The 21,880-nt window shown below is 39.3% G+C and overlaps 1 protein-coding gene across 2 annotated transcripts; it reads left to right on the top strand.

The window, feature by feature from the left end:
- Window positions 1-4,345: 4,345 nt before the first annotated feature.
- Window positions 4,346-21,395, top strand: PRPF3 (pre-mRNA processing factor 3). 2 transcript variants are annotated; one of them, XM_072946649.1, is made up of 16 exons: window positions 4,346-4,471; window positions 6,644-6,833; window positions 7,495-7,625; window positions 9,624-9,770; window positions 10,937-11,020; window positions 11,234-11,454; window positions 12,118-12,424; window positions 13,079-13,245; window positions 13,993-14,072; window positions 15,462-15,605; window positions 16,277-16,376; window positions 16,549-16,662; window positions 17,735-17,853; window positions 18,142-18,225; window positions 18,907-18,968; window positions 21,034-21,395. In XM_072946649.1, exons 2-16 carry the CDS (start codon window positions 6,689-6,691, stop codon window positions 21,178-21,180), a joined length of 2,052 nt encoding a protein of 683 aa, XP_072802750.1. In that variant the 5' UTR covers window positions 4,346-4,471; window positions 6,644-6,688; the 3' UTR covers window positions 21,181-21,395. The 2 variants fall into 2 exon arrangements, 1 of the variants encoding a protein (XP_072802750.1); XR_012062876.1 differs by having other exon boundaries at window positions 4,347-4,471; window positions 18,142-18,235.
- Window positions 21,396-21,880: the final 485 nt, after the last annotated feature.

Here is a 21,880-nt window from a genome sequence, read left to right as displayed (position 1 = left end):
GGAGTAAGGCCCATGGTGAATAAAGCATATTATTGAGCACTACATAGAAATAGCTTAGAAACAGAAGATCTGGTCCTTGCCCTCTAGAAACTTACATTGTGGTTGGAGAAATTCAATATACAGATTGTCTTCAACTTTGTTACTTTTGTACAATCTCATTTTAACAAGTTAGACATTGAAAATTCTGAATTACCTTTCAGTCTCTGAATTTGATCTTTAATATATCAGTTTTGAATGATTTTGAGCCATGGTGTGGTATTACCTCCTGGCAATTGCTGTTGCTAAAAAATAAAGACCCGGCTCCTGCCAAAATGATAGGATATGTTTGTGGTAGCAGAACTGGGCCTGTTACTTGGCAGCTTTTCTCTGAGGCTAAAGTTCCTTCTGACCTCCCTCCAAAATACCAAGGGGTGGCTAAGGTCTGGAATTTGTCTCTGAAATTATCCCCTGCTTGTCCTAATCTCCAGTCTTCACCATTGTTCGTGTTCCCGGGAGCAGTGAACAATGTTCGGTTGTAGCAGGTAGCCAGTTTTGAAGGCCCGTGTGAGAAGGGGTTAACAGGCTGGCTGAAGTCCCCATCAGCTTGTGCTGTCATGGAAGGGAGAAAGACCTTGCTCTGGGAAACTAGAGGATACTACATGGTCCTTTAATGAGTGGGGATTGCCCCAATATTTTTATTCCTACATTGGGTTCAGGAGAGGGGTGATTTAGTATTTACACAGTTAAAAGGGTAATAGATACAATACCTCCTACCTTGGCCTTAGGCACCCGTGGCATCTCTTGGACTTCCACTAGGTTGCTTCTGACAGGCCTGTTCCAATCATAATTTAAGGATCTTACAGTGTTCTCTGGAAAAAGGCACCTCTTTAAAATTGTGACTTTGTTGAGTAATTCTGACATTGTATTTTAAAGTTACCAGAAGTGCACTAAGTACAAAATAAGTTTGCCTATATTTTAACTGAAAAGGCATAGAACTTCTAAATTTTGAATTCCAGTTTATCTATTTTTTCTTTTTTGTTGCTGTGTTTTTGGTGTTATATCCAAGAAATCATTGCCAAATTCAGTGTCACGGAGACTTTCTCATTTCCTTCTAAGACTTTTTTATAGTTTTTGCTCTTAGGTTTAGGTCTTTGATCCACTTAGAGTTAATTTTTGTATATGATGTGAGGAAGGGATCCATCTTTATTCTCTTGCATGTGGATGTCCAGTTTTCCCTGCACCATTTCTTGAGCAGACTGTCTTCTCCATTGACAGTCTTGACACCCTTGTAAAGATTCAACTGATCGTATATGTAAGATTTATTCCTGGGCTCTGTTCTATTCTGTTGATCTATATGTCCATCCTTATGCCAATGTTACACTAAATATGTTTTATATGTTACATTTAATCCTTAGAATACTCTTTTAAAGTAGAGATTCTTAATCTCATTTTATATTTGAGAAAACAATCTCAGAAAAATTAATTACCCAAAGGAATCATAGCTAGTAACTGGGAGACTAAGGATTTAAACCCATCAGATTCCAAATATTGGAAATAAAATCAGTTCCTGAAAGAACATTTCCCTCTGGGGAACTGAGTACAAGCAGTTAAAAGCACTGGAACTAAATTGACAGCTCTGCAGAGTTGGAACTCGTTTGCTCATTCAACAGACTTCGGAGTGAATATTATGTAGAACATTGGTTTTAGGTTCTGTTGATAGACTGAGGAAACAGGCATGAGTAAGTTGAGCTGCAGCCTCCCTCAATTTGTTACTCAAAGCCAGGATTTATTCATTACTTCATGCTGCATCATCAGGGAAGATGGGTTTTGGAATATATTTCTAAAACTTTTAAAACCAGTTTTTAAATATAAAAATCTTGTGCTACCTGGGAAATTCTAATAGCCTTCCTAGGGAATAACTACATTTCCTTGTGAAGCTACTATCTAAGAAGACATCTTGGACTTTTAATTTCTGTAGTTTGTAATCTAGAAATAACAGTATTTTTGTTTAATTTTCCATGTATGAAATTGTGTCATAATACTGGACATGCTTTTCCAAGTTATGCTTCACCAACACACATGCTTTTCAGAAACAGTGGTTTAAAGGGTCAGTAGGTTTAGAGACTTATTTTGAAGAAAATAAAAAATACAGGCTTATTAATAGAATGAGGAAAGCAATGAGCCCTTAACATGCCTGGAACAATGGCATTATCATAGTTCCTGGAGATACAGACAATATGACACAATTCCTGCCCTTAAGACATTTCCATTCTTTAGGAAACCAGAATTCAGCAGGTTCTGAGGTCTGCAAGATCCACTGCTGAAAAAGGTCTATTCTGTAGTTCAACAAATATTTAATTGTGCCAGGTGCTATTGTAGGCATTTAAGATCTACCAGTGAACAATGATTCCTCCTTTATGGAGTTAACATCCTAGCAGAGGGAGTCAGATGATAAGCAATAAGTGTAAATAGGTTATCTAGTACTAGTACCATTAAGTGGTGATAAGTACTAAGGAAAAGGAGAAAAAAAAAAAGTTAGGGTAATCAACTGTGCCAACCAAGATTCAGAATTAAATAGGGTGGTTGGGGAAGATTCACTGAGGTTAATTTTGAATAAAAATCTGAAAGTGAGAGAGCAAACCAGGCAAATATCTGGATGAAGAGCCAGCCAGGCAGAAAGCAGCAAGTGCAAAGGCCTTGAGGTGAAATTACGTTCGAGGAACAACAAGGGGTCAGGGTTCTGGAGATGTGGAGCTGAATGAGTGAAGGAAAGATTGGTAGATGAGATCACAGAGGTAATAGAGTGGGGCACAGATGTTGTAGGGCACTTTGCTCTATAGGAAAACCAGGGGATAGTTTTGAGCAGGGAAGTGGTGACATTTCTGTTGTGTCAATGGGATCACTGGCTACTGTGATGAGACTAAATAGGGACAAGGTGGAAGGAAGAGAAAGCAGTAAGAAGACTACTATAATAACCCAAGTATAAAGGTGATAGTGGAGGGTGGAGAGAAACAGATGGGTTCTGTATATATTTTTAAAGTAGGGCCTATGTAACTTGCTGATGGACTGGAGAGAAACGAGTCCATGTTGACACTGAGATTATTGGCCTGCATAACTGCGTTGACTAAAAGAAAAACACACAACGTGAGAGTTGTAAGTTTAGTTTTATTCAGGGTCTTACTGAGGGAGAACACAGGTTCAGGAAGCACTTTCATTGTGTTGCACCAGACTACAAAGTGAGGAAGGCTTATAAAGGCAATAAGTTACAGTTACATGAGTTGTTTATCAAGAATTATAATTGGAACTGGCAAGAGGTAAGGATGCTTGTTAAGTAGGATTGGTTGAGGTCTGAAATGGTTATATAGTTACAAGGGGAAACTTTGAGACCGTAAGGCTGCAGCTAGCAGGTGTTGTTCTGAATGCCACTGATGGTGTCCCTGGGTCTGGTACAGTTCAAAGAAAGTTCAAGTTCTCAGTGGGGCAGAGATGTGCCTGAGATCAGATCATCAGTGGCTTCCTGACTCCTTTTTTGTATGCCTGAACTGTGATTATTATAATTTCAATTTGTCATCAAATGTAAGACTAGTGTTGCCACTGAGATGTGGAAGATTTGGGGGAGATTATTTTTGGGGGATATTTGGTGGTTAGAATCAGCTTTCATCATGTACATTTAGAATGTTTAGTATACATTTATGTAGGCAACTGGATATATTACTATATATCAAGTAGCTTTATTGAACTCTGTGAGAGGCACTGTTTTAAGTGTATTACCCTCAGGCATCTTGTGGTCTTCACAGCAACCCTGTGAGGTGGATTTGTTTTACAGGTGAGGAAACAGAAGGCTTAATTAACTTGCCTAATGTCAGAGCTAATGAGTGGGAAAGCTTGAATAAAAATCTAGGCAGTCTGGCTTTAAAATTCGTGCTCTTGCTTAATCATAAAACAATATTGAGTCTCAGGGGATGCCGGGCACAAAGTAATAGGCAGTCAATAATTCTTTGTTCCGTGAATGAATGAAAGAGACAAAAAAGCGAGGGGGGGTGGGGGGGGACAAAGGTTAAGTTGGGGTGGCTAATGATAGTGATCACGACTCCCTTGAATTCTGCCAGAAAGTCTGCGTTCACTCCAAACGCAGAAGCCCCGCTTTTTAGATCTAGTATAATTATAGCGCACTTATTCTCCACACTAGTTTCTGCTTCAGGTAACATTCACGTTGCAACAACCTAGTTAACAGATTTAGCTGGGGAAACCGACGGACGTGAGCACCTCGCCTGGGGAAACCTTTAGGGTTCCGACACGCATGCGCTCCGCCGCCTGCACAGTGGCTACCACGGCTGCGCGAATCGGCGGCCCCTCCCTCCCTCGTCACATGCTGAGGGACCGCGGCGTGGCGGCGGCCGTGGCGGCAGCTACGGCAGGCCATAGGGCAGTCGGAGGGTTTCCGGTTCCGGTGTAACGTTCGGGCTCCGTCTCTGGGGCTGAAGTTTGAGAGGTGAGTGGTGGCCCCGGGCCCAGAGAAGGTGTCTTTGGGTCCTACCAACTGGGGCTAGGGCTCAGTCCAAGGGGAGGACCGAGGCGGGAAGGCTCAGCGGAACGGCAGCTGAGAAAAGAACAGAGTTCTGCGGGAGAACGGGTTGGAATGAGATTGTTGAGAGGAAAAGGGCGGGGGCGGGAAAGGGATGGGGTGAGGAGACTGGCTCTGAGATGAGGAGTTCGGGTAGAACAAGGTGGGGTAAGGGACCAGTCAGAAAGACGGAGAGAGCAAAAAGAGAAGAACGGGGGTTTCAGGGAGGAAATTTGGCTTGTAGCAAAGAAGAGCACGGAGTAAGGAAATCCTTCAGAAGATTAGATTATGCTACCTGCTCATTCAGAGATCATTCTGCTTTCCTCTCCTTCAACACCATAACCACCCCCCACCCCACCCACGCAGTTACTGCTGGACCTTTGATAAGTGACAAAGCTAGTTACTGTTTGGAACTTTTATTTTTGCCCACTGACTGTTTAGTTTGCACGTTATCTAATGGAGGAATGGATTGAAGTTGAATACGTTTGTTAGTGTAGTGCTCGGGCACACATATCATCTGGTAAGAGTGGTACCCAATTTATTGCTTTGGATTTTCAAATTGCTTACACTTTCTAGCTTATGATTCAGTGATAGTGGAATATATAAAGACTGGGGTTAGGGCTCAATACATGGGGAGGATTTTTGTCTATTTTGTTCAGTGTTGTATGTATCCTCAGCACCCAGTACGCTGCTTGACAGTTAGTAGTTATGCAGTAAATATTTACTGAGTGATTTAACTGTCATATAGGTATGACAGTGTCCTCATTTTGTAAGATGACTGCACTGAGGCTCACAGGAATTACTTGCCAGAAGGCTGGTAAATAGTAGTGCTCAGTGTCTGAACTATTCAGTGTCAGCCCTTTCTTCACTCTCTGTAGTGTCAATATGCTTCTTTTGAGCAATGCACAGTTAACATGTCAAGATTGAAAGGCTATACTGCTATCTCCTGGTGGGTAGATAGAGCCACTGTAGAATTACTCATATAACATGTCACCGAGGCACAAAATCTTTCACTCTTAGTTTAATGACTTTAATCTACTACCTTCATATGGTTATACCAAAATTAAATACACCGTTTAGCAACAGGTCTTACAGAGGATAAACCTGCCAAGAATGTAAAAGTTAATCAGACTGTACCTTTTAGGAGAAAAGATGTCTTAAAACATCTTGAAAGATTGACTCCCAGGTCAGACCCTGATGTGTGGCACCACTGGAAGGAGATTAGCTTGGAGTCAGTCTAACTTACTGACTTTTAGGCGCTATGGAGAAAATCAGGGAAATAAAATAGTTTCTGTGCTCATAAACAGTTTTGAGATTTAGGTAGGATATTGAAATGTAAACATAAATAGAGTTTAAAAATTGTACTAACTTGCACTAAGTAACAAATTAAAGATTGTTGTAGAGAGTCTTTTATAATGGTGTTTTCTCTATGAAGCCAAAAAGTAGTGTAAAGTGAAAAGAGAGAAAGAGAATGCATCCAAAATAAGGGTAATCTTTTCTGAACTGAGGGATTATTTAATGACAGAGACCATAGATCGTGAGAGAAAAGTATCTGGATATAGAATTCCCAGCGGGATGAATATGACTACAGAGAAATGTGACAGAACAGTCTTAAGGATTATGAGCTTTCATATAGGATGACTGACCTGGATAAGCCCTCCCTTATTTGCACTCCTTAAAAGAAGCCTGGGTTAAGGAATGCCTGCCTAGAAATAGGAAGAATAGAAAAGCTGGCCTCTCAGTGGGGTTTTTTAGTCTTTTTTTCATGTTATATGTTTTCCAGTACTTGCTGAATATGACAGAATTGAAAAAGAAGCTAGAACTCATTTCTCAGACTAGGTTATTCCCAAGGTTTGTTGATTCCACAGATCTCATTGATCCACTGATACTTACCTGAGTTAGGGTTAAAATCAAATGAAATTTTTTCTGCTTTGAAATACGGGTTGTAGGGAAAGTATCTGGCTTGAAATGAAGTGGAAGAAATTGCCTAAGGATTGAGAATAGGGATGAGGAAAACATTCCAGATATACTAACCATTGCCTGGAATCGTTTTAGTCTTTTCCTATCCTATGACTTAACTCTTTACTGGTTTCTTTTCAGGTGCAGTATTGAATTCTATTTGAGCTATCCTCCTGTTCCTGGGGAATGGCACTGTCTAAGAGGGAGCTGGATGAGCTGAAACCATGGATAGAGAAGACAGTGAAGAGGGTGCTGGGTTTCTCAGAGCCCACAGTGGTCACAGCAGCACTGAACTGTGTAGGGAAGGGCATGGACAAGAAGAAGGCAGCTGGTATGTACCTTTCTGAATCTTTTGGCCTAACATATTGGATGCCCCCACACACTGCTTTGAGTGTCGTCAAAATTCTCTTTGTTGGAAGTGTCTAAAAAAGGTCAGGCCACATTTTATTTTCTTTTGCATTATAACAGAAATAGCCTAAATAACTAGTTGTGCTTTTTCTCTTATTTTTTATGTTATTTGTGACATATTTTGAATCTCAGACTGACTTCCTTTTACCACTACACTTAGACTGAGTTACCTAAATTAATATTTGCTTGGGAAATGGGTATATTCAGGTTCAGACATCTAAACATATAGAAGTCATTATAAAATACATGAGAAAAGTTGAGCGAGGTAGATTTTGTTCATGAAAGTCTCCTACAACTTGCTGTTTAGGGAAAGTTGGGGTGATTTTTGATCCTAAACTTTGATGCTCAACCTAAGCAAACTTCTCTGGCTATGCTACTTCCTACTCCAGAAAATTATAACTGTGTTTTTACTTCATAGGACAAGGTCATTCAGTGTAAGAGAATTTATGAGAATCCTACAAAGAACTTGAAGTGTTTCCCTCCCTCCTGGGGATAAAATTCCAGTGTTGGTAGCTGTTGTATGCCTCATATTGGACTAAGTACTCTTATCTTTTGAACTCTACCACCTCTTTTTTTCCTGTCAGACCATCTGAAACCTTTTCTTGATGATTCTACTCTCCGATTTGTGGACAAATTGTTTGAGGCTGTGGAAGAAGGCCGAAGCTCTAGGCATTCCAAGTCTAGCAGTGACAGGAGCAGAAAACGAGAGCTAAAGGTAGGTTACAGTTAACTATCTGATAAGCTCGGAGTGTTTTGAATGGTAACAAAGTTGCTCAGCTTACCTGGCTCACACTTTAATATCTACTATTAGACTACCTAATATCTAAGAGAGGTACTTAGACATTGAAGTAGAGGGGGTGAGCTTGTACTGTCATCATCTTATGGTAAGGAACTACCTAAGTTCATGGGTTGAAACATTCCAAGGAAACAGTTGGTAGCTTTTCCTTTTTCATATAGTTAGGCGTTTTGGTTCTCATGTTTCCCTATTTCCCTGTTTGTTTTTTTAATAGATTGATTGCTCTAAGGTTTTATGCTTTGATTTACTTGAGGCCTAATAGATTGCTTCAGAATGTGACTTCACTGCTGCCTGAGCTGGAGATCTCATTGTTGCTCCTTTACAGATATTTCTCTGCAATAGGCATATTTATAGATGGGACACCTAACAACTATTGTTACTTACTGTATGTCTTGAGAGCCTACTGTTTGCTGCATAGCATATTGCTGATCATCTGACCCCTGCAAGTGGAATACTTAAAGGGACCGTCATTACTCCCTAACCTACTTCACTTTTTAGCCTGTAGTTGCTGATTGGTCACGGCCTCTTTCAATATTAGCAGCATCAAGGAGCTGATCTGTCTCTTTCCTCTGATCCTCTCTTAAAAAAAATCTTTTCTGTGACTCCCATCAAACCTTCCAAAGTGCTTTCAATTCCCTTGACTATCCTATTGCTTTTCCTGAGGCACGGAAGTGAGTAAGCAATGTTTGCTGAGTCCCTGGCCAGGCTATGGAACCAAGAGAAACAGAGATTCCTGTGCCCTTTGTATTTAGGGTGTTGTAGGGTTATCAGAGGAACGAAAGATAGTACTTGCCTTAAAAGAACTTGCAGTTTAAGATTTGGGGGATAGGAGGGCACAACAAAATACAGTTACAAATTATAAAATCTGAGTAGCCATTTCATGTAAAATTTAGGCTTCACTGTAGAATTTCCGACTTACATTGAATTTTGTTACGTTCAGGGGGAATGCTTGATCCATAGTATGCAAAGATCTTTAGAGTGAAGATTATGCTATGACAGGGCATGCTACCATGTAAGTGCTGAGGGCCTGCTGTGAGTAAAGTGACTACATTGGGTGGGATTAATAAAAATGGTTTCTTGAAGGAAATATCTAGATAGCCTTGGGATTCGGGTCCCATTTTGGTCCATTCAGGTCCCCCCACACACAATATATTATGGGAGAGTCCTTTTTCTTGAACTGTAGGAGTTCCAGGAAGCGCTCGCCCCTGGCCGAGGATATGTCCTTGCAAAACACGAGCCCTCCTAGTGAAGAGGGGATGTCACCCAAAGTCTACCACCGGTGTGTACATTTGCTTTTTCCCATTGTCCCTTCCAGTTGGCCACTCTTGGTCCTGTTAAATTCACCTTGCAAATTAGTCAACATATTTGAGTTCCCATTGTTTGATGAAAACAAAGTGTTATTGGGGAATACTGAAGAAGAGTGAAAACCCCTGTCCTGGAAGAGCTTAGACTCTAACTGGGAGAAAGTATGTACTAACATTGAAAGACTTAACACTTGGCAAGCAGACTATCAGCAGTGTAACTTTACCTAGTGTGAATCAAGCTCTTAAGTGCTGAAAGGATGTGAAACAACAGTTTGATCAGAGTGGGCTGAAATTATTAATGAGGAAAACTTCCTGGAGGAGGTGAGTTTTAGGCAGGATTTGGACTGGGGGGTGTGGAAAATTTGAAGGAGATCATTACAAATGTGGGCAGTAAGATTTGCAAAGACCTTGAGATGGGAACATTTATAAGAACGTGGGAATGAAATTTGTTTGACTGGAGTAAGAGAATAATGAAGTTGGGTGAGATGGTCCTTTTGGTGGAGGGTCTAGAAGACTTTGGGCAAAACCACAAAATGCTATTAGGATGTAGGATTATTCTTCCCTTCTCCCATTGGCAGGGATACAACTCTTCTTTCATCTTGGGTTCCCTTAGGAAGTGTTTGGTGATGACTCTGAGATCTCCAAGGAATCATCAGGAGTAAAGAAGCGACGGATACCTCGTTTTGAGGAAGTGGAAGAGGAGCCAGAAGTGATCCCTGGGCCTCCCTCAGAGAGTCCTGGCATGCTGACTAAGCTCCAGGTTGGTAATTAGGAGCTGGAAGCAATGGTTTTGTGAGTTGAAGAAGCAAGAGATGGATAGGTCCAGATTTACTGTAGGCCTTGATTTAAACTAATGTTTTGTATTGAGGAACTTTTATTTCCTGCTTTATGTTTCATCATTTCTTGGTTTAACCAGGAGTATTCTAGTTGAAGGCTATTGAAATAGATTTACTGAGCACCTGTTACGTAGCAAGGACGGTGTGTTACATACATCATTTGCCCAAATATCTACCTCATTGTGTCATTGAGAAAATTATTGGAATAATTACAACTCAGCATGATGGCAGAGGATAGTTTCCAAATACTATAATACAGGAAAAATATAATCGACTTGAATAATTTAGAGTTGACTTTCTATTTTTTTAACAGGAATTCTTTGTTTTTAAAATGGCACTAGAGGATGGGGGTGGAAGAATTTACAATATGCCCTTTTGTACTTTTTTGCATTTTGAACTATGTAAATATATCACCTACTCAAAAAATGTTAAAAATAAATTAAAAAAAATATCTTGAAGCACCTTGACAGCAGGACTCTATTGGAAAATTTGAGAAGAATTATTTGATCATGTCCTCAAAGCTTATTCTGACCTTTTATAGGGCAGAGGAAGGGGTTTACAGAGACTAGGAAGCAAGTCTTTGCATTGTCAGCTCTGGTTACCCACACTAGGAAGTCAGAGATCAATACTGTGATTTTTTTTTTAAGTATAATAATGTGCATGGGTTCTGTTAGCTTTACATGCATTATTTAAATGTTCACAATAGCCATGTAAGGTAGGTACTGTTTTTACCTCTTCTAGTCATTTGGAGGTTTCAAGATTAAATACCACGTCCAAGGTCACACAGGCATTAAATGCAGAGTGAAGATTCAATATCAGGTTTCTCTGACCCTAGTCTTAATCATTAAGCTGTGTTACTAGTTAATGTGCTAATTCTTCCTTGGGAAGATAGGTTGAAAAATTCCAGTGCTCTGCTGTCTAGGTTTATCTTTGCTAAATTTTCTAGCCTGTGGTACAGGCAGAATATGATGAGATCATTCAAAAAATTTTAGTTCATTAGACCTGAAAGCCCTTTGGGTTTAGGAACCTGTATGGGAGAAATAAAAAAGAGATGTTAACAGTCTTTCAACTTTTCCCCCACTGAGAGCAGATCAAACAGATGATGGAGGCAGCAACACGGCAAATCGAGGAAAGGAAAAAACAACTCAGCTTCATTAGCCCCCCTACGCCTCAGGTATTGTGCCCAGATTACTCTGAAAGAAGAATTTTTAGCACAGGATTTCTTGCCGTCCACTCAAATGAGAGTCCAGAAGATGACTGCATGTTCCACCCCCAGTCTACCATAGTCTACCACTGTATGTCTGCATGTGTGTGTGTGTTAGGGAGAGAGAGATCTGTCTGCCTGTCTGATCTTTCCAATTCTGATTTCTTTTTCTCTGTCTCACAGCCAAAGACTCCTTCTTCCTCCCAACCAGAACGACTTCCAATTGGCAACACTATTCAGCCCTCTCAGGCCGCCACTTTCATGAATGATGCCATTGAGAAGGCAAGGAAAGCTGCTGAACTGCAAGCCCGCATCCAAGCCCAGTTGGCACTGAAGCCAGGGCTCATCGGCAATGCCAACATGGTGGGCCTGGCCAATCTCCATGCCATGGGCATTGCTCCCCCGTGAGTACCTGTTTCATGGAACTTTTTGTTGTTTCTGAAGTTTGAGAAGCAATAAATACCTTTGAAAGTTACTGATTCTCTTCTTCCAAGGAACCTAAATCATTTCTTACAGTTTCCTATTTCTTACATATGTTCAATAAATATCAACTCAACTTACTCTCTTGGCTTCCTTGTTGTAGTTTTATTATCTTCTTTTTACATTTGGTAGAACTGAAGTTAAGACTTTTCCTATGATACTGGAGCCAGGAATAGGACCAGGTCTCCTGGTTCCTAACTCAGAACTATACCTGTTAAGCCACATTGAGTGAGACTAGATCTGAGAGTTCTCTACAACTTGGGTAAAGAGATAGACTTTATTTTTAGCAGCTACAGTTGGTTTGACAGCCCCTATCTGACTCAGGAATTCAGGAGCAAAGAGAGATAGGACTGCAAATTCTTGTCGTTGTAATTTATAAGTTCATTTCATCTGATTGAACTCTATATTCAAATATCCAGTTTGATATTTGCAGTCAGTATTATATTATTCCATGATGGATTTATGTTCCCTAGAATTGTGCATCCTAATTGTCTTTGTTGGGTTTTGTTTTTATTTTTCTGTTTGTTTTTTGTTTGTTTGCCTTATTGTTCCATATGAGATTTATTCTTTTGTGGACTATTTTTCAGGAAGGTGGAGTTAAAAGATCAAACTAAACCTACACCACTGATTCTTGACGAACAAGGTCGAACTGTAGATGCAACAGGCAAGGAGATTGAGCTGACACACCGTATGCCTACTCTGAAAGCCAACATTCGGGCTGTGAAGAGGGAGCAATTCAAGCAACAGCTAAAAGAAAAACCATCAGAAGACATGGAGTCTAACACATTTTTTGACCCACGAGTCTCAATTGCCCCTTCCCAGCGCCAGAGACGCACTTTTAAATTCCATGACAAGGGCAAATTTGAGAAGATTGCCCAACGATTACGGACAAAGGTATGTGACTTCAAATATAATCTAGAATTTTGAAGAAGGTGACAAAGGAAATTGAACACAATTCTAAAATACTATCAGCTAAATTCTCTGTGTTTGGCAGTCAGATAAACAAGTAGGAAAACAATGAATAATTTTTAAAATGCTGTATTTATTCTTGGAATACTTGATTTTTAGCTAAGTTGTCTGCTTACTTACTTATGTTCTACGTGGTTGAAAATAAAATTGACTTTGAAAATTCTCCACATACAACAGACAGTGGAGGGAAACAATTCAGAACCCTCTGGGCAACTGAGGAAAGCTAGCCTGGTGTTGAAACGTACTGCATACAATCCACACATGTGGAGAGTTTAATTGACTGTATATTCGGTGACTTTTGCCTTCTTGTTTTCATCCTCTCAGAATGAGGTTGTCATAAAATTCTATTTCTGCATGTTTGCTGCAGGTGAGGTGAAGGGGTAGTGATGAGGGTGAAATATATGTAAATCAGCTAAAGGATAAAATAAAGCAGAATGGCTCTTTTTTCTAAGCTTTCAGAAAATACGAATTTGTTGCATTAGGTATTCAAGAGTTCAACAAGGGAATGTTTTATAATATGAGATTCTACTACTTCCCTGTTTTCTGTGACTCCATTTTCTCTTCTTATCTTGTTTTCAGGCTCAACTGGAGAAGCTGCAGGCAGAGATCTCACAGGCAGCTCGAAAAACAGGCATTCATACTTCAACCAGGCTGGCTCTCATTGCTCCTAAGAAGGAGTTGAAAGAAGGAGATATCCCTGAAATTGAGTGGTGGGACTCTTACATCATCCCCAATGGCTTTGACCTGTGAGTTTGTTAGTTAATACCTTTTAATAAGGCTAGAATTTTAATGAGAGAGATGGTACTTGTGCATTAAGTAAAATTTTAAAATCCAGGGGAAATAGGTAGCCATATACAAGCACATGTATTTGTAAAGAATATGGTGTATAGGTTACTTTTAGTTTTGGGGGTTATTGTAGGAGGAACGGGCACAAATAGTCTATACAAATCATCTATACATTTTCTACTTGTTTTATTATACATTGTTATTAGTCTTTAGCATATTTGTTTCCTTAATTATATTCCTTTGCTATTTATAATACATGTTCACATTTCTGAAAGATCCTATCCTAGTATAGAGCAAGGGTTCTTAGTTGATGGGGCAGAGAATGATAAATAAAACATATAAGAGACATTTGGAGAGGTTTAGTCATATCTACTCCATTCTAATTTCCTTACCCTTCCTTTGTCAGCCACTGTCCCAGGGGATTATTGTTACTAATGAGAGAACGTAGTATCCGTCAAGGGTGTTAGGATAGAAAAAAGGTTGAGAACAACTGGTGTAGAGAGTGCACCCAACCTTTGTGGGACTCAGTCTTCTCATTTTGAAAATTATGTGTAATATAATTGCATACTATAGATATGCATATACTAAAAAAAATGCTAGAATGTGTTATGGAGAGTGGATTTTTTTCATTGTGTTTCTGAGAGTCTCTCTCTCTTGAAATCATCTCTACCCACATATCCTGTTTTCCCTTCTTCCTACAATTTTAGTACAGAGGAAAATCCCAAGAGAGAAGATTATTTTGGAATCACAAATCTTGTTGAACATCCAGCCCAGCTCAACCCTCCAGGTAATGTATAGTTTACTCAATCAAGGCTCTAGAGAGGTATTACCCAGTAGAAGTTTATGTGATAATGGACATACTCTCTATCTGGGCTGTCCATCCAGTAGCCACTTATCCACATGTGACTTTTAAGAACTTGAAAATTGAGTTGCGCTAATACAACTGAGGGATTGAATTTTTAACTTTATTCAATTTTAATTTAATTTAAATAATACATGTGGCTAATGGCTATAGTATTGGACAGTGCAGCTCTAGTGCACTGAGGCCTAATCTAGAGATTACCTCATTGATGTGTATTACAAATTTGGGCTTTTGCCACAGTGTTGACTCCCAACTCCAGTCTTTACACCACCACTAAATTCCTGGCCTTCTTCACGCTTCTTTATCTTCAGCCTTTCCCTCCCTCTCGTTTTTAAGAACTGACTTGAGAATTTCTTAAGTTTTCTTTCTTTCCTTTTCTCTTTTTTAATTGAAATATGATTGACTGACAATATTGTATTAGTTTCAGTGTACAATTGTCTTTTTTTGTTTTGTTTTGTTTTTTGGTAGTGGGAGGTAATTAGTGCCTTTTTCTCTCTTTATCATTTTTGTAGCAAAAGTCTATTGGCTCAGTCAGAAGAGATGGGTTTTAGTTGCGGCTGTATTTTTAACTAGCTGAATCCCTTGGGTAGATCACTTAGAATACAGAATTTCTTCATATGTAATAACTGATATGCCTTCTCCAAGAGTTATACTTTCTTCAAGATATAAAAGATTTTAACTCTTTCATCAAATTTGGGATGAACAGAAGAGGTAATATTTCAATAAATTTGCTTGCTAGTGTCAAGTAAGTTTAGAAAAATAGATTGACATCTTGAGATAATACAAAGTGTAATAATCATTGAATTATACTTAATCAGTATCTACTTAGTTGTCATCCTTGTGAAACATTAGAAGAATGTGGAGGGTTTTGTCTGTTTTAACAAGTTGAGTAAATCTGCTTTGGGAGTCTGGGGGATTTTTCCCATCCCTGTAACTTTTAAATTATAAATTTCATCATCTTGGCCAGTGGTTTTCAAATTGTGTTTCATAGACACATTGAGGTTCAAGACGTCTAATCCAAATGGGATTCTAGATACCCCCACCTGCCTCAGATCTTCACACAGAGCAGCACGCAGCTCTAATTTTATTTTCTACATTTGCCATATTTCAGATGATTAAAGAGTTCAACTGCTTGAAGAAAAACAAGTTAGAACACTGGTCATGAAAGAATACTTTAAAAGACATAACCATAATACCACTATCACAACCTAAAAATAACTAAAAAGAAACAAGTTCCTTTTAATGTGATTGATAATCACCTACGTCTGACTAATAAGCTTATTGCTTTGGTACATTCATTTCTCTGCCTGACAGTCGACAATGACACACCAGTTACTCTGGGGGTATATCTTACCAAGAAGGAACAGAAGAAGCTTCGAAGGCAAACAAGGAGAGAAGCACAGAAGGAACTACAGGAGAAAGTCAGGCTGGGCCTGATGCCTCCTCCAGAACCGAAAGGTGCATATCTTAGAGACAGAGAAGAAAGGGGGCAAGTTTATCTCTATAATTTTAGAGGAATTTTAGCATCTGGCTCCATTTGGGTGCTTTTTTGTTTCTCAGAGTCATTTATTGGTTCTTTTCTTTCCTAAACTTTCTTCTTTCTTTCCTTATTAGACAGGTCAACATATTGTAAAGGTCATTTAAGTTTGTTTTTTTTTTTTAAGTAGTATTGACCATACAACACTCTGGTCTTTCTGGAAGAATAATGTTCTTGAAATTTATGAAGGTAATAGTTGCAGTATTTGCATAGAGTTATGTACAATTTAAAAACCTCATTCCTAGAGTTTCCATTGTCATTTAGTAATATTTTGAGTTAGCACTGTTATGTATAGGATCTTTCACTAAATACTGTGATCAGAGTGAAAAATGCCAAAGAAATTAAGTCCTATCTTTCATAAGTTTTCAGGAAATGTGAATAATGCATACCAACTATTTTAGATTAGTTGTGAGAGCTTCTGCAAACACTGAGTTAATTGAATGGTCTTCCAAGCTAGGAGTTTTAGGAAAAAGTGAGTTTTAAGCAGAGATTTGAAATAAGTGAACAATGAATTGGTAGAGAAGAGATTGACAGGTTATCCCAGCTGGAGAATTGACTTAGGAGATTGATTTCTGTCCTCTCTCCACTGCAGTGAGAATTTCAAATCTGATGCGAGTATTAGGAACAGAAGCTGTTCAAGACCCCACGAAGGTAGAAGCCCATGTCAGAGCTCAAATGGCAAAAAGACAGAAGTAAGTGCCATGGGATTGGGTGGAAACCCAGGGCAAGTACCTTTCCCATACTCTTCTAGGGGATCCATATTTGGAGGGAGGGGAGAGTCCTCCGTTGCTCTCTCTTTCCCTCAGCCCTGCCTCTGATCTTCAATGCCTTTCTCACTTGTGGATGTCCTTCCTGTCACGACAGAGCGCATGAAGAGGCCAACGCTGCCCGAAAACTTACAGCAGAACAGAGAAAGGTCAAGAAAATTAAAAAGCTTAAAGAAGACATTTCACAGGGGGTACACATATCTGTATATAGGTAGGTGTCCAGTCTGGGCCAGCATTTCCCTTAGAAATACCGAAACATTATCCAAGTGCTTGAGGCAGAAGCCCTGTGAATCACTAAAGCACACCTGACATCAGCCCCTACTCTCTTTCAGTGACCCTAGTGTAAATCAAGAGCTAGTAGACCTTTCATAATGGTGAGGGTTAAAGACTTATTCTTCTGTCTGAGGTCTCAGTGAACTAGTACTAGTTCTGAAGCATGAATGAATGAATATACTTGTTCAGGCTGAGATGTGAGCCAAGAGTCATTTATCCTCTATGAAGCATGAAATACTGTTCTTCCAGGAAGCATTAGAAGTTTTTTTCTTCAGTTACCTATATCCTTATCCTAATATAATGTGCAGTAATCCTTTTATTTCCACTCCAAAATGGACTTTATACATTGTAAATATTTTCTACCTTTTGTGTTTGTTTAATGTTCTCATTTTACTCTTTTATGCTGAGAACATGTATATCTTCTATTTAAATGTGCTCATAGTTAGTAAGTAGTTCTTTATTAGAAAAATGCTATTATAAAAGTAGTGAGTGCTTATTAAGATAAAAAACATTCTGACAATACAGAAGGACATTTACTGAAAAAAATCCCTTTCCTGTTCTTTGATCCCTTAGGACCACTCACTATAGGTAGTTGCCACTGACAGTTTTCCATGTGTCCTTCTAGAAATTTTTCATGCAGAGCATTATGACTTCTTTACATTATAAGCATCTAGAGGGCAAAGAATCTGTTGACCTTTATACTGTCAAGAACAGCTAGCATATAAATATTTTTGGATGATGGTAAATATTGCTCCTTCATTCTCAAGAGTAAATTTTGATTATCTGCTGTTTGTTGTAAGGTGTTCAGCGCTAGACTTTGAAGAAATGTAAGACAGTAGAAATACTTCTAAACTCATCAAGTCTACCTTTTAAGCAGTAGTATATTTGCTTACTCCAAAGGCCTTTGTTTTTAAAGAGAAAACCATTTTGGATCCATCTTTATTTGCCATTCCATTGAGGCAGCTACTGATGCTAAAATGAAAGCCATAACTAAACTTTCCCTTCTCCAGAGTTCGAAATTTGAGCAACCCAGCCAAGAAGTTCAAGATTGAGGCCAATGCTGGGCAACTGTACCTGACAGGGGTGGTGGTACTGCACAAGGATGTCAACGTGGTAGTAGTGGAAGGGGGTGAGTCTGAAAAAACTGAGGGAGACTGTCCCCAGGCAACCCTAGGCCGTGAAGTGATTAGCATGGTGGGGAGAAAGAAGAAAGAGATAGTATTTTAGAGCCACACCTGGGTATAATATCCTGGGCCTTCTGTTTCTGGAGTAGTTTATTGGAGTAGAGGACCTAAGATGTGGTTCCTGGGATTGCTTCAACTACCACATTAATGTCTGAGCATTGAGTGAGCTCAGAGGTTCTTTCTACCCCATCATCTTCCACAACTCTGGCAAAATTCTCCTTCTCTGTTTCCAGGCCCCAAGGCCCAGAAGAAATTTAAGCGTCTTATGCTGCATCGGATAAAGTGGGATGAACAGACATCTAACACAAAGGGAGATGGTGAATGGGGGTTAGAGGGAATTAAGGGGGAGGTGGGCTGGTTCTCTGTCCATTCATCTATTCCTTCCCTTTGACACTCTTGCAGATAACTAGATAATGTTCAAAAATTTTAGAAAGACCCATTTGGACTATAAGCATGCTGGACATTCATATAGTGTGTCTTATATAACTATCCATGGATGTTAGGTATTTTTTTGACTGTGCTTTAAGGCCTTTCTACCAGCTGGTTTCCCTGTCAGCCCAGACTCTAGATACTGGCTATATGAGTGTGTTTAGTTTGTGAAAATTTAACAAGCTGTGCACTCATATGTGTATTGTCTATATTATATAATTTTTTGATAAGTTTTTTAGGCGTCTGAAGCCTGGCTCTCCGAGTGCTTAGGGCAAGTTTTCGTTGTTGATTGTTTGTCCTTTATTTATCTCCTTATTCCCAGTACCTGGCACAGCTCTTGACACATAGTGCTCAATAAATGTTTGTTTAATTATTATCACTGCCTACTTGGAGCTTCCAGTCTAATTTGGGGGAAGTAAAGAGTAAAGAAGACATTTGATCTCAATATATGAGAAAGGGTGACAATATTTAAAAGAATATGTGTAGACTTAAGTACTATTTGTTTAAGACCTAAATCTTGGTGTTTAGTCTAAGTCTAGAGCAAGATTTAGCTATATTGTCTCTTCCAGATGATGAGGAATCTGATGAGGAAGCTGTGAAGAAAACCAACAAATGTGTACTAGTCTGGGAGGTAGGTGATTCTTTGTTAAATACCGAAGCAGAACTGTTGCTAATTCCTGATTATTTACACTATTCAAATGGAGCGATGGAATGGTAAAACTTAACAATGACAAATCCCTTAAGTAATCTAGGTTTCTTTTTGCAATTCCTTATTAAATGTTTGGCAGCATATCCTTCCTGATTATATTTTAGTTAAATTGGTAAGTATATATTTATGCCATCTGGGGAAAAGAATGGAGGACTGGTGACAAGAATTCAAATTCTTGACTGAGTTATTTGTTTCACAGTCATGGATGTGAGACTTGGCAACAGAGAAATGAATTGTAGGATTTTTCTTTGTCTGGATATAGTGAATGAAGAACTAGATTTAAGAATATAAAGTTGTGGGGAGAGGGTATGTATAGCTCAGTGGTAGAGTGCACGCCTAGCATGCACAAGGTCCTGGTTCAATCCCCAGTACCTCCATTTAAAAACAAATAAGTAAACCTAATTACCTCGCCCCCATAAAAAATGATTTTAAAACAAATTAAAACTGAAAGAAATAAAAAGAACTTAAAGAAAAAAGAATAAAATCGGGAGTCCGGGAAGTCTCACTCGCTGTGCAACTGAGGGCGCAAGACACAGCATCAGATACCGCTGCCTTGTCTGTGGGGTGTGGGTATTATGTTCCCTCTCTGTTGTCAATTTTTTTGAGAACCTAATTAGTATGTAATAATGCTGTGTAGAATATGACTAAATTCACTCTTTAAATGGAACTTTTTATGGTTATACAATTCTTTCATCCCTGAAATTTTCTTAATGAATCGCTATTTGTTCTGAAGAGGGAATGAATGAATGAATACTCTCATTCAGGCCAAGTTGTGAAATAAGGATCCTTTATCCTTTGTGAAGTACAAAACATTATCCTATTTCTCCAGAAAGTGTTAAAAGTTTCTTTCTTCAGTAACTCTATTGTTATTCTGATATACTGCAATAATCCTTTTATTCCCACTCCACAATACATTTTATACATTATAAATAGTCTACCTTTATGTTCATTTGATGTTTTCATGTTACTCTCATGTTGAGTACATGTGTATCTTCTGTTTTTTAAATGTGCTCATAGTTAGTAACTAATTCTTTATTATAAAAGTAGTATGTTACGACAAAAGTACTGAATACACATTAAAATGAATACTGACAACACAGAAGAGCACTTACTGAGATAGTGCCTTCCGACACCCTGATTCTTTAAGACCACTCTTTGTAGGTAATTGGTACTGTTTTTCATGTATCCTTCTGTCTTATCCCAGATTACTCCAATTTGTGTTACACTAAGTAGTAAAATAACCATAATAACTATTTCTCTGTCTCGTAAGTCCCCACGTGCATATTTAATATCCCAGCCCCTTCATCTCTTTAAAATTCTCTTCCATTTATCTCTGAGGGTCCTCAGTAATTATATCTCAGGTTCAGAAACAAGCCGTGTTCTGCACTAGCCTCCTTTTTGGCATCTGATCCCTGAAAGCTTCTTGAGGTAGCACTTTACGACTGCCACTGCTGCTGGTGCCTTTGGTGAGAATGTGGTTCTACCTAGTACTGTATCTTTTGCTATTGTAGTTCTCTGCAGGTAGCCCCCTTGGCTCCCATTCCCCTCTCCCTGTTGCCTGTGTATTGTTCTTTGTCGCTGTGCCCCTAGGTCTCCTGCTTGTATTCGGGGTCTTGCTAAGTCTTGTGAAAAGAGTCCATTTAGCCTCAAACTCCTTTCTTCTTAAAGGTCCAAATCTAGTCCTGGAGGCCTGGTGGGAGACAAGTTCATCCCATCTCACCCTCCATAATCCTTCCTGACTTACTCTTCCACCCAGGCATCAGAGCACAGAACTTCTCCATTCAGTCAAAAAAACTGAAACCCACATAAATTCATGAGAACTCAGCAAATATCCAAGGGGGTGACGTTAGAATTGTTTTTACCATAAAATCACATTCAGCTAGGCACATTGCTACACAAATGTTACTAGGTTTTATAAAGGAACATTGTTATCTGATTTAAATTAGAAATTGCAGTGTTTTTATTACACGTTTTGTCTCTTTCCCAGGGTACAGCCAAAGACCGGAGCTTTGGGGAGATGAAGTTCAAACAGTGTCCTACAGAGAACATGGCTCGGGAGCATTTCAAAAAGCATGGGGCTGAGCACTACTGGGACCTTGCGCTGAGTGAATCTGTGTTGGAGTCCACCGACTGAGACTACTGCAAGCCCTTGCCTCTCCCCTCTTGCCTTTGTCTCTTCAGTCCTTTTCCTTATTCTGCTTCCCACCCCAGTCCCATTGTGTGTGTGATCTCGGAACTGTGCCAAGCTGACACTGGGACCGAGGGAGAACACCTTGCTCCCTTCCCTAGTCAGCCTGGTGCTGCCCTTTATTCCCCTTATGTGAATATGATTAAAGAGTTATTTTTAAAGTTGGTGTGGTATTTTTCACACACTCATAGGTATTGGAGTTTGGGTCTTCAGGGGATCTTTTCTCCAGACTTCTAGCAATTGCTGTGGAAAAAGAAAATGTCGATATTTATGTCTATATAAATGGATGAATGAATGGACATGGGTGGATGATTGGATAATGGAAATTTCTGACCTCACCTTAGAGCAAGAGTGATAAATACTGTTTTCCTGGAGCAGAGTGAGGCAGGAAGAGGTGTTGAGTGGAAAAGGAAAGGGGGAACAAATGAATGTCCATCTCTTAACCTTCAATAGATAGTCACAGAGTAGACAGATTACTTCTGGTCTTGGCTGAGTATTCTTAACCAGAAATCAGTTCCTCAGATGGGTGCATATATGAGAATGTGTGTTGGAGAAATGGACGCAGAGGGAGAGCCCAAGGAGAATGTTACGAGTCGGTTTGTAAAATGGAATAGGGTTTGGGAATTCAGCATATTTCTTCTTTTCT

The sequence above is a fragment of the Vicugna pacos genome, chromosome 21, assembly GCF_048564905.1.
Source record: "Vicugna pacos chromosome 21, VicPac4, whole genome shotgun sequence".
NCBI classification, from domain to species: Eukaryota; Metazoa; Chordata; class Mammalia; order Artiodactyla; family Camelidae; genus Vicugna; species Vicugna pacos.
The sequence above is the reverse complement of the archived record's forward strand: the minus strand, read 5'-3'. Positions and strand labels throughout refer to the sequence as shown.